This window comes from Phyllostomus discolor, chromosome 1 (assembly GCF_004126475.2).
Source record: "Phyllostomus discolor isolate MPI-MPIP mPhyDis1 chromosome 1, mPhyDis1.pri.v3, whole genome shotgun sequence".
Taxonomy (NCBI): Eukaryota; Metazoa; Chordata; class Mammalia; order Chiroptera; family Phyllostomidae; genus Phyllostomus; species Phyllostomus discolor.
Genome location: NC_040903.2, coordinates 106,394,704 through 106,407,990, shown reverse-complemented (window position 1 = coordinate 106,407,990; position 13,287 = coordinate 106,394,704). Strand labels below are relative to the sequence as shown.

General features: G+C 37.8%; 1 protein-coding gene and 1 long non-coding RNA gene across 7 annotated transcripts in view; both read right to left on the bottom strand.

Annotated features, from left to right (window-relative positions):
* HNRNPD (heterogeneous nuclear ribonucleoprotein D) overlaps nt 1-12,683 on the bottom strand; it is a 17,258-nt gene extending 4,575 nt beyond the window's left edge. For 2 of the 6 annotated variants that reach the window (XR_004903526.1, XR_004903527.1), the window contains exons 1-4: nt 12,170-12,683; nt 10,282-10,338; nt 1,406-1,574; nt 609-770 (exon numbers count right to left, since the gene is read on the bottom strand). Coding sequence is in view for 4 of the 6 variants with exons in the window: in XM_028507236.2 (XP_028363037.1) it covers nt 609-770; nt 1,406-1,574; nt 10,282-10,338; nt 12,170-12,402 (621 nt within the window). In the remaining 2 variants the exon portion in view is untranslated. The remainder of the gene's footprint in view (nt 1-608; nt 771-1,405; nt 1,575-10,281; nt 10,339-12,169) is intronic. The other 4 variants (XM_028507236.2, XM_028507238.2, XM_028507237.2 and 1 more) reach the window with 2 other exon arrangements.
* LOC118500948 lies at nt 1,763-9,675 on the bottom strand. Its single transcript, XR_004903528.1, has 2 exons — nt 8,055-9,675; nt 1,763-7,964 (listed from the first exon to the last, which is right to left on the bottom strand). It is a non-coding gene; the product is annotated as an uncharacterized LOC118500948 (long non-coding RNA).
* Nucleotides 12,684-13,287: the final 604 nt, after the last annotated feature.

The window sequence follows — 13,287 nt, the reverse complement described above, 5'->3', positions numbered from 1 at the left end:
TAAGAAAGCTAGATATTGAGATGTTTGTGGGAGATATCTACATTCCTAAATACTAACAAAACATGTATTCAGTTTGAATCAAGTAAAAGATGTCTGCAAGATGTTTGTGGCTCAATACCATGTATTTCTCAGTTTCAAATCATTAATTCATAAAAGGAACTTCTATTTCACTATCTTACCAAGTCTATAATTAGCCTCATGAAATTTGCACCATGAATTTAAAATGAAAAAGCACCATACTTCCTTCTTAATTCATTCCTTAATAGAATTCTCAGCTAAACCATCTCCTATATCTCAGGTAATCCAATCTAGATTTCTTCCTCATGCTGTTTATATTTTTATTTATTCTATTAATTTGGTAGATTTCATAAGTTATGAATGTCTATTTTATCTTTGTGTATCCTGTGCACAGCAATTCTATGCATCCAGTAGTTCCTCAATAAGTAGAAAAAAGGCTAAGATTTGCTAATTATTAATATCCTGATTGCAAAATAATCACATAATCTGTCTGAAATTTAAAACTTTGAAAAACGTTTAGCTTGACAATTATATGCACACTAATTTTAAAAAGGGGGAAAAAGAAAACAGTTCCAAACATTATCACATACCTCACCAAAACCACCAAAGTACTCCCTTATTTTCTCTTCGGGTGTATCTGGAGAAAGGCCACCAACAAAAATTTTTTTAACGGGCTCTTTAGTTTTCATGGCTTTGGCCCTTTTAGGATCAATCACCTTGCCATTCAATTTATGTTCTTTCTGATCCATGACCTAAGGAAATTCAAGTTTTTTTAAATTTTAAGTACATATATCAAGTTCAGAGACTATTAACTTACTTAAAATATAGTTAACATAGCTAAGGCTAAGCATATGTCAATTGGCTCTTGATTAAACTGTCAAACTCTGGTGATGTGACACCAGCTAACATACACCAGTATTTAAACAAAGTCAGTAAGAACCAGAAAGGCAGACATAAATAACTAGAAAACATCACCTTTAACTGTCAGCAATATAGACATGATTGCCACTTTCCCTTAGCCAAAGACTAAGTGACTCCAAGTTTCTTTCTTGCCTAGCAAATTCCGAAAATTTGTATTTCTATAAACTTGTTACAGCACATCCTTTTAATTAGGTATTTTTAAGTCTCAATATTTTTGTTAATTTTAATCTACTAGAGCTTGGTACACAAAATGTATTCAATGAACTTGTTATAGTTGAGCTTATTTTTAAAGTATACTTGGCATAGTAAACAATATTTGAACCTGACTCTTCATAATGTATTGGCAATAACTGTACCTCTTTCTTTGTATTATTGCAAAAGAGAAAATCACAAATAACGGGAAAATTAATTTTATCAAACTAGCCACATATTTTATATTAACCGATCAGAACACATAACACACTACCTTATCTACACTCTCCGACTCTTTAAACAGCACAAAGCCAAAACCCCTTGATCGCCCTGTGATAGGATCTAACTTCAGAGTGCAGTCTACAACTTCACCAAATTTGGAGAAGTAGTCCTTCAGATCTTTCTTTGTAGTGTCCCAGCTAAGGCCTCCTATGAACATTTTCCTGTAAAGACAAAAAGTAATATTAAAATGCTAAAAATATATATCATACTTTGCCTTAAGTATCCATATCGATAATACCTTTTTCAAACTGCCCCCAATTTATTGGGCAGTGTATGAACATGTCATTTTTCCTACATAACCACATATCAAGAACACCTTATTCCAGTTTTGAAAGTTTTGCTTTATCACTGCTGCACCTGCATAATTACAATATAGTGAGAAAGCAGCAGATTAAGCCTTTTGACTTGGCAAAGATAAATATATCCCCAAAGTAAATAAAACTGTACATTAACTCTTTCTCAAATTACAAATTAAATATTGTAAGAGCAAAACACAGAATTTTAGCTTCAAATTTCTCTTCCAAATCTTCATTATACTTGTAAAAAAGCTTTGCAGTCCCCACTGATCACAGTGGCAGCATGTCTATGCTGAAGCTCCTTTCTTTTTAACAGTTCCTCATTAACAAAACTCTTAGGCACATAAAATGAAAAATCCTAAGTCTCACAATTAACTTGTAATAACTAAGTTTTTTGATGTGCTAAGAGTACGTAATAAAGACAAAATAATCATGTAAACAATTCAGTGACCAAAAAGAATTACCTATTGAAGCACAATCCACTAATTCACCTAGGTGATTTCTTTACAGTAGAACCTCAGTTAACCAGCAATAAAATATTTAAACCTTTAAAATGCTAAAAATGACTGGTGGTATACGGGAACCACTAAGACACTTTAAGACCAAAAATATATACTCCAAAAAAAAAAGAAAAAGAAAAAAATTTAAGGTGAAATCTTTTTTTGAACAGCAAAAGGCCAAAAAGCTCAGGTCTGGCAACTCCGTGATCCTTTTTAGATATGTGCCCTATGCCCCCCTTCAAAAAAAGTGCTAACTTAACATACATCTTCTACCCTTTATGAAGAGACAGGACTGGAGATTTTTATTTTAAGGGTAAACTGTCAGAATTTGTTATGTGAGGGCTAAAAATTTCACCATGGGAATAAAATCATCCTTGCTCAATAATTTCTCCTTATAACTGGAGTGGGTAGGGATGGGGATGTGGTACTAACTTCCAGCTCTGAAAAGAAATGAAAGCAGAAAACATCAACATCTTGTGGGCTTTTAGAATATTGCCACTAAAGCCAATTCTTGCAACAAGAAGCCAATTTTATCCCTAGAATAAGATCTTGCTTCTGCTTCTCCCTTAAGATGCCAGATTAACTGAGGTGTTACTGATCTTACTATTTTACCCACAGACTTGTTTTTACTTCTAATGACAAGTTAACTTTTAATGCAAAATAAGCCTTACTTTAGGCATACACTGTGCTTCCCACTTCAGGTTAGGTTTTCAACTTGTACATGCATTCTCGAGTTGGGCCATTTATATGCCTAACTTTCAGGACCTTCTCTGATAAAAGTTCCATGCTTTAAGTAACCTTTATTAATCATTTATATATTTTTATAATCAAATGAACATAAAAACATCCATGTTCTATAGGTATTGTTAACATTTATTTCCAATTCCATAGGGAAAAAGTTAAGGTATCTTTCATTACTTTTCTTTCATTCAAATAATACACCTTGTAATATCCAATCCTAGTCACTTAAGTTACCTTAACCATCTTATTTACCCTAAGATCCAGAGTACTTCCTCCATGTGTGAAAGTTCATTACCAACAATTCACCCTTTCAAGATGAGAACATAACTATCCTCTAAAAAATGAGAAAGAAAGCTGACTAGTAAAGCAATAATCTCTTGCTCAGTTATCCATGGCAAGTTCCAGGACAGAAAACAACTTCAACTAAGCTGAAATTTAAATATTAAATTACCACTTCTGTTAATTACAGCAACTTTTCATCAATAATTTAAGTTTTAAATCATTTCAGCCTGAAGAGACTGAGGAACAGACCAGAAACAGAGTTTTCCTGACTTTCAGTTTTAAGCTTTCTAAAATTAAGGCTTTTGTATTTGAGACAGAACTAGTTTTAATTTTATTTAACCAAGGCAATGTTTCTATTGGGTTAAGCGTCCTTATTTTAAGAAACAGAAAACAATTACAAAGAAATAAATTATAACACTAAGAATGAGGCATGTTCTATTATTATTCACAAGCCCCAAATGTTTTTATACAGCACAGGAAGTCATTTTCCTTAAATACTAGATAAGCCTACTAATTCATTAACTAGCCCTATAAAGTGCTCTCTAAAGAGAAGTTGTTACCCTGGATGGTATGGCTCAGTGGATTCAGTGGCAGCCTATGAACCAAAGGGTCGCTGGGTCAATTCCCCGGCAAGTCAGGGCACATGCCAGGGTTGCAGGCCAGGTCCCCAGTACAGGGTGCGTGAGAAACAGCCACACACTGATGTTTCTTCCCCACTTTTTCTCCCTCCCTTCCCCTCTCTCTAAAAATAAAAGGTCACTAAAGATGTTACCCTTCTTCATCAATCAAATCCTATTTATTCAGAATATAAAATATTCTGGCCAACTATAATTTATACATATTCCATAAGATTATTTCTCAAAAAATTACAGCAAAATATGTAAACGTCAGCTATTCCGCACCTTTAAGGAAAGCCTAATGTTTCACCTTCCTTAAGGCATCAGTAGCCTTCCCTAATCTCTCTCCAATTGTTTTTTAACCTTCAATTATTTTAAATAAAATGATTACTTCTACAACATATCACCCTTCTGCCTTCTTAGTTACAGTAATTATAATTTGACACTGCATCAGCCATCTTTAATATATTGTTACTACAGTATTTACTAGTTATTTATTACACATAATGCATCTCATCCTAGCTCTTTTAATAAGTTACTTTTCATTTTTGCCAAGTTAATCATTAGCAGCTTTTCTAAAATGCCTCCCCTCCCATTTTGCACTCAAACTTTCCAAACTTTGTGTAGACAGTCTCTGAGGAAGAGCCTTAGTGGCCCTTCTGAGGCAAACACATTACCATCTGGTAGGCCCAAATACACTACTTCTGCTCTAATCAAAGCAAATTGCTGCACAACGGAGTGTAAGACAGGTAAATATGCTACAACAAACTATACCAGAACATCAGCACTCTGACATGCTCTCCCTCAAAATTATGAGATGGCAATATGATACCAATTTAAATTTTCTATGGTTTATATTATTGTATCTTGCTTAAAGCACAAACCTATTGTCCATCCAGATTACCTCTGCTGCCTTGAATACAAAGACTGACTTCCAAGTTGCTGTCACTCCTGCAGAGATGTGCAAACACTTTACAATGAAGTACAGATAGTTAAAAAAAAAAAAAATCCCTATACTGCCAAGTTAAAACTACGTCGTAAGACTTGTTCAAGTAGCAACAAAAATGGGCTCCTAATGCTGCAATGAACTTTTAAGATTTGATTTTTAGTTGTAAATATATCAATAATCTTAATTAAAATGCAGGACTTCATCTACAGTACTTTATTAATAAAGTTTTAAAATCCTACCTATAAGCTGTTTAGCACCCAAAGGCAACATATTCAATTTAAAACACCTCCTCAACAATGTAAATCTCCTTGCTTTTACTAATATTGATTTTACACATTGTTAAATGACAAGCATAAAGTTATATAACTCAGTGCAAGTGACTTATCTAAATGCCATGCAGTATCATTTAGAAATTTAGGATGCTTTGTGCGACATACTTTGGAAAAAATTAATTTAGAGGCAGTAAACCAGAACTGCCTAGGTTTAAATCCTACCTCCACTGCTTACTAACTGTGACCTCAAGGGGGGAAAAAAATTCTATGATTGTTTCCACATCTGTAAAAAAAAAAAAAAAAAAAAGAAAGAAAAGGAAAGGAAAGGAAAGGAAAAAAAAAAAGGGACTGAGATCCTATCTCATATCTGCAAGTGAGGATTAAATCAATACACTAAAAGGGCACAGAAAATCATGATATATAATAAGTGCTCAGTAAAAATAAATTATTATTTAGAAGTAATACAGCATAGTCTAAGTATAATTTAATAAAGCTTTTTCATTCACTCAGTGGTATACTTTAAATCTGCATGAATGATATGAAGTTTCCAATATTAAGGGGAAAAGGCCTGGATGAATTTTATATAAATGGGTCCTAAGATTATTTTCAGACATAACCCAGAAATCTTTAAGTTATCTCACATAAAAAACACATAGACTGAAAATTAGGTTATCTAAGACTCTTAAGTGTAGTTCAAACATCACCTGATGACTCATCTGGTTATGTTAACACCGTCAATGTTAATAAGGAATACTTTCAAAATATAAAAGGTAATACATATGGTAGAGAGCTGGCTGGTGGGTAATGTTCTGATTTAATATTTTCCCCTCCCATCCAAGGAACTTAATTCCATGTACTTTTGAGATCACAAGGTTTAGCATTCCAAAGCCAACAGTTTTATTTCAAGACATATCCCCTAACAAGCCTTTACTGTAGAAACACCTTATTCAAGGTAAAATAATAAGCATCATTAGACTTCCAATTTTCGAATAGGGATCCTGCCACCCCCCCAAAAATTCTGTAGCTTTCAAACATTTCTGAACAAATCATGATCTTCATACATGGTTTTATAACAAGTTCTGACAGTTTAAAAAATACAACAGGATGTAAATGTTATTTACATTTCAAGTATGTAACATGATAAGCCAATCACTGTCACCTTTTAGAGTAAGTAATGTTACTCAAACACATTATTAACCCTTATTTAAATTTTTTGGTACTTATTGTAATTAATTCCTTTAAAACTCTAAAATGACAGTAAGTATAATGAAATCTCACCAACACATAAATTACTTTTTCCTTATAAACTATAGATTATTTTATAGCCACTAGTTACCTATAATGGAAGGCAGTGGGTTTACTTTGTGTAACTAGATAGTATCCCATGTCAATCATTTTAGATTCTGTGTAAAATATGCCTTTGAAAACAGCTGGATCAACTTTTAACAAGTCATTAAAAAATTAATTCCTCTAGTCTACTATATTAAATCTCATTACTTGGTACTTTAGAATGAACCCAAGTGACTAAAAAATGTAAATTGAAAATATAATAGCTAATAAATTAAATATGACAGATTTTGAATAAACTTTTAAGTGTTCAACCCCAAATCTCCCCATTTTCTTCATTTCATTCCAAGACAGAAATGACATCTTATATTTTTACTTTTAAAATAAACTCTCAGCTTTATAAAATCAATTCCCATCTACCTAGAGGTTAAGATTCTGGTTAACTGAGATTACTACACATTCACAAATTCTATAAAGATTTCTATTAGAAATCAATTCAGATATCAACACTAAATTCAGAAGATGATTTTTACCTTTATTTTAAATTTCAGAATCTTGCCATGTTTAAACTTTATATTATTATAAGGGAAAAGTTATAAAAGATTCATCCATGACATTGTCTATTGGTTACTTTTGGAGTATATTTGCTGGTAGTTTTTCATTTTCCTCACAAAACTCAAAGGGGAGGATTTTCCTAGTTGTTTTGGCTTTGTGATAGTTTCAAGTCTAGGTAAGCAGGAGTTTACACATCACCCAATACTTAAAGCTATCACCTTGATTATTGGCCAAACACTGCCAGTAGTTAAGAGTCTCCCCACCCCACCCCCAAGTAGTCTTAAATGTCTATCTGCAATGTACAATATAATATTCCAGAAACTAAAACATGCTTACCTTTACTCCACAGGACTAAACCACTGGCAGTATCAACTATTAAGACACAGGACAAATACACACAAGCTATGAAAGCAAGCTACGTAGTCAATCTTCCTGTGATGAGCGTTGTTTCCAACACATAGAGATCAGCAAACCAAGTAACAAACACGTTATGTTACCTGTGACCACACTGTTGGAAGTGAAGTAACAGAAACAGATCCCACGCTTCCAGCATCCAGTTCAGTGCCCTATCTACTAAAACGTTGAAGCAGAACTAAAGTGAAATAAAACTTTGAACTAACAGAAGTTATGTTTCACTCCATTTGTAAACCTGCACACATTTGAGGTGCACAGCTTAAAGCAGAATAGGACAAAAGTTATTCTATTCCTTTTTAAATGCTTTCAAGTGTGGCATGTATCACTTGAAGGCTAAAATTAACCATCCTACATACACATTTGCCCAAAAATCCCAATAGTAGACTCAATACTTCGTTCTATTAAGGCAGCGGTACAGATGACAACATACCCAGGCAATATTAGAACTACACGGTAAAGACACACTTACATGGTTAGTCCCATTTCTTAAAAATTAACAGGAGACAACCTATAACAGAGTTCACAAAATTCTCAAACAGGCAAATCACACTTTCGTAACTAAATGGGACTACTTTGCTTCCTGCCCAACCCAATACAGACCAGTCAATTTACCTGTCTTATAATATTGTCTCTAAAAGCTAATACAGTGTTACAGTTTTCTACTGATCATGAGACTTCAAAAATTGCCTCCAGGTAGCTTGCTACATGGCATGTATATTCTGCCAGACACTAATTTTCAAGAATCTAGCCTAACAGAACTGCAGCCCAGTAGAGAAGCACCGGAGTCCATACCAAAATAGGAAATCCCAGTGGAAAGGCTTCTAAGTAAAAAATAAAAATGTTAAAGTTGGAGATATTAAAGTGAGGTGAACTCAGAAGGCATTTTACTATGGAAATAATTTTTCTAAAAGCCCATAGTCAATTGTGGAAACATCCACTAGGGTATGTAACAGGCATGTATGTCCTCCTCAAAACGACTGTGCATTCTTATATTCAAATTTTTAAAGAAGTTTTAAGTCTACAACAAACTGATTTAAAAAATATTTTTAAGCAGTCTTATCCTCACTATTGAAGACTATTATGAAACTGCTGCCCAATGTCCCTCAAACTGGGACACAAAGAACAGATAGGGTAGAAAGTGCACAAATACCAAAGTTAAGTTTAATGGTCTTAAAATTTTTGTTCAAAAAGAAGAGTATTATTAACAAGATGAGGCCGAGTGACTGGGAAGTAATTTTAAAAAGTCAAATATTAGACTTTAAAAATGAGAAGATTGGCCCTGGCCAGCCTGGCTCAGTTGGTTGAGCATCAGCCCGTAACAGAAAGGTTGCTGGTTGAGGGTTCAGCCCCCCACTGGGGCACGTGGAAGAGGTAACAGATTGATATTTCTCTCCCTTGCTCTCTTCCCCCTCTTTAAAAAATTAAACATTTTAAAAAGATAAAAATGAGATTATCTGTTAAATGTATACTTGGTTAACTTAAAATTAACCTCAGTAAAATCCAATTTTCAGCAGGTAATTGGTTGCGATCTAAAACGTTCATTAAACTATAAACCTTTAATTGCCCATTTTTCCTGAGACATCACTCAAAAAACTTGTAAAGTTATATAGTATTAGGTAGCAGAGCAAGTAAGTTTATAGTCCTTTCAAATTATTGAAAAGGATTGCATGTATAATGGAGTAGAAAAGTGAAGTACAGTTTAACCTTAGTTTGCCACTAGTAGCAGGGGAAGTATGAGTATGAGATCATAATTTTCATTATTTTGACAAGATTGGACGCATTCAGGGTGGTATGGCCATAGACATAACTTTCATTATTCTGTATGTCAAATTGCCCCCAGTTTCTTCTTTTGATTTTCCCTATAAACTATTGCTGCCAAACCTGCCTTATCTCCAATATAAAACTGGACAGATTTCAGTGGATGAGAATACAGTAATAGTAAAACGTCATGAAAATTGAATATATTATCAAAACTGGGCTCTATTTACAAATTACTGGGCCTCTATACTCCAGTGGTGGTGTATAAAAAACTGCTGGGAAACGCAAATATAATCCTAAAGAAAAGAGTAACATTTAGGGAAAAGGAATAATGTAAAGAATGATTCTCAATCTACCAGCCTTCCAAGAGAACTCATGCAATTGTGAACATGTCAACCAACCAACTGTAATTAACATCCCAACCAAATCACACACAAAAAATCTGATTTAAGAGCTGTAGTGGAAAGCCACATCAGCCCACCTCTAATACACATCCAATTCTTAAGTTTTATTTAAATATGGTTGGTGATAAAACACAGATTTTTGCATTATATACACATAGCTACCTTAAAAATTGTTTTACTTTTGCACCTGAAACCTGTTAACCAGTGTTACCCCAATAAACTCAATAAAAAGAAAAAAAAAAGTAAAAGGAAATAGGGAAAATTCATTTTAATGTATTTTATTAAACTCAATATATCCAAAATATTATCAACACTTAATCAATAGAAATTTTTAAGTAAAAAATAAAAAATGAAGACTTTTACTTTTCACATCTCCAGAATATTTCAGTATAACATGCAAGACATTTTAAACACACAAGATTTTATATCAAGTAACCTTCGCATTTAGAACTAAACTTAGAATTCCAAAAATGTCTTAAAAACAAATCAAATTTGAAATGACTGTAGTATTGCCCCGATTTAAAAGTATCATTACTAACTATATTAAGCTTTAATTAGCCAAACCACAATTACATGCATTACCACAGACCAAAAACCATATAATGGCATCAGTTTTGCCCAAAGATCACTCATGATGCCTAAAAAGATTTTATATCCCAGGTACAAGATTATCTTACTGTACTAATGTCTAGAATTTCCTGGGGAGTCATTGGGCAACCAACCAAAACACAGCCCCTGCAAATTATGACTATTGAAACCTTTATAATACAGAAATAAAATTTAAAAGTTTTACCATTCTTCCCGCTGTGCCGCCGCTGCTTCAGAGTGTCGTGGGGAGGAGTTTGAATGGCTAGGGAATTAACAACCGGTACAGCAACCAATCAAAATTCTAGTTTTAGTTTTTGACATTGTTAGGGTTAAAAACTTTAATTCATTTACACTTCAGTTCAACAGTAGGTAACTACAAAGGCAGCTGCTTTGTGATTTGAAAAATCAGAGCTAACAGAAAGCCTGCCCAAACAGCAAGTTATACAATTACTCATTTTGATGCCTCTGCCCAAAGAACAGAATTCAGAAAACAAAACCAAAAATATTAAAGACTTAAGTTTCCAAATATTTAACACATTCCTTTCTGAAATTAAGCTATACATTATTCAAGATTAATGAAGAAAAGGTAGTTTTCCTATCCCACTTCCAACTCTCCCAAAGTCAGCACAATCAGCATAACAGCTGGACAAATCTATCTGAGCTGATATTAAATCCTATACTCCAAAAGGCTTCTGTCTCCCCCCCCTCCAAATCTTGTGCTCTTTCCCAACTGCTTTTACCTTTCCAACACCTTTCTCCTTGTTATAGTGAAATATATTCACACACACACTACAAAAAGAATTGGAAGCGTTAACCCAAGGTCAGTAGTCAGTGAAGGGAGTAAGGAAACCCAACCAAGAACCCGGATTTAGTCCCTCCTGCTAACTCCTGTATTGTGCTCCCGCTCCCAAATGCTGCATTTTTATACACAGGGCAGCTTTTAGATAACGTGTACAACCAATTCCAATGGGAGGAAGCAAATTTCTACTTAAAAACTTGGGGGGGGGGTGGGGGGGGGTGTCATGCCATAGCATAATACAGGATCTGTTCATTTTTTTAAGGTTAGTGGACCCCCCCCACCCCTTAACAGTGGGTAGGAGCGGGAAGGAGAAATCAAGAGAGACCAAAAAAGGACCCGGGTGGCGAAAAAAAGAGTTTTTTAAAAAAGTGGAAATTGCATAGAAAAAGTAAAGTAGGTAAGACTACAATCTGTACGAACAATTGGGGAACCCAATACCTGAAAGCAAAAAAAAAAAAAAAGGGGGGGGGTGCGCGGTTAGTTTACCTCGGCGGGGTGGGGGAAGGGCAGCCAGCAAGCCGGAGGTAGAACAGCTCCAGTCAAGTGCAGGCCCCGTGGACAAGGAACTTAACCAACGCCCGTGGAGCAAAAACCAATGTACCAACAGGCGATTTCATCTTATCAAATTTGTTCCCTAGGCTGAAAAGTAGGGACTATGTAAGCAAGCCGTTGTGCGATAGTGTAAAGTGGAAAAACGGTAAGGTTGAGGCGAAACTTACTCAGAATACTAAAAATAATCTGGCCTGAAGCCGAAACGAAAGGAGCACAGGTGGAAACCTACACGTTCCCCAAAACATGCTTTTAAAACAATCGCAATGTCTCGGGATGCTGGCGTGAGACGCACCAAATAAACCTTAGTTGGGTTCCATGGATAAAGGCATTGTGTGTTTGTGTTTTTATGCCCAGGACTTCAGAAAACAGGGAACCGAGGAGACAGAGAAAAAGGGGGGAGAAAAAAAAAACGGCACCCAATACAGGCGGGAAAAAATCCTGGCGGCTAAGTCGGTGGGAGGAGACCCATGGCAAGGGAGGGAAGGAGGGCGGGCCGGGGAACAGCATGGTGATGGCTAAAGGTGGAAACGTGTGTGATGGGGGAGGGAACAATAAGCAAGCAGGGGGAGAAAGAAATGAAAACCCCATGGATATCAATGCAGAAAAAGGGTAACAGTGCAAGAAGGGTGCATGGGGACCTGGAGGGCGGGCGGAGAGCGCGAACGAGGCCTAATGGCGGGGAATAGGGAGGGGGAGGGGTAACTTAGTAGGGCCTGGCTATCCCGGGCCGCCCCTTACTCACCCTTCATCCTCCTCGTTCTTACTGGCATCGATCTTCGCCCCTTCTGACTCGGCGCTGACCCCTTCAGTGCCTCCGGCCGCAGTTCCGCCCCCGGTCCCGGCTCCGCTTCCCGCCGCCGCCGATGCCCCCTGCGCCGCCGCCACCATGGCTCCCTCCTGCTCGCCTGCCGAGCCGCCTACCGCCGCCGTTGCAGCCGCCGCCGCCCCGTCTCCGCCGAACTGCTCCTCCGACATAGTGCTACTGCGTCCGCTGCCGAAGAGACTAGACCAGCCGCTGCCGCGAACCGAAACTAGCAGTAAAGTAATCCCCGCCGCTGCCGCGCGCCCGCTGTACCGCGCGAAGCACACAACAAGACAGAGAAGGCGCGCGTGGCTGCAAAGGCTCCTGCGCCTCTCCCTGGCCTGCCCACCTCGCCTCCCACTCTCGCGCAGCGCACACTCCCGCTCTCTTCGACTCTACTAAAAAAGAATAAGCAGCAGCGGCGGCCGCTCTTGCCTCCTCGCTTTAATGGCGCCGCCGCGGACCACCTAAAATGGCCGACGGAAGAACGGCGCGTCCCGGTCACGTGATGCCTGAGCGCGCCCTTTGCACCCCCCCCCCGCCCCCTCTTCCTCCTCGGTCCAGCCCTCTCGCTCCCTTTTATATTTTCCTCCTTCGCGCGGCGCCGCACAGCGTGAGGCCTTTAAAAGGTACCGGAAGTGGCGTTCTATAAGACGGCCGCGCGGGGACCATCGAGAACAAGGAGTGCTGTTTCGAAGGCGCGGCTAGAGGTGCCCCTTCCTCTGTCCCCGCCCTTTCTAGGGTTCTTGGATTCGGCTTACCCACCCACCCCACCCCCACTCTCCAGCGGCGGACAGGGTTTTGGGAGCACCTCCCGGAAGGCGGCCGTTCCTTGTGCGCATGCGGCGTGGAGATGGGGTAGAGGAGCCGCGCACCCACTGTTCCTTGTGTCCTAGAAGTTCCCAGCCCGAGAAAGTCGGGTCTGAGGGTTAGTCCCTGTGCCTCACGCTCCGTGCCGGGTGCCATTTGGGGACCCTTGGCTCACCGTTTGCAAAGAGAGGCCCCAAGGCGGGCTGGGCGCGTGCACAGACTGCTGCAGCTCCTCAGCCCACCCTTAC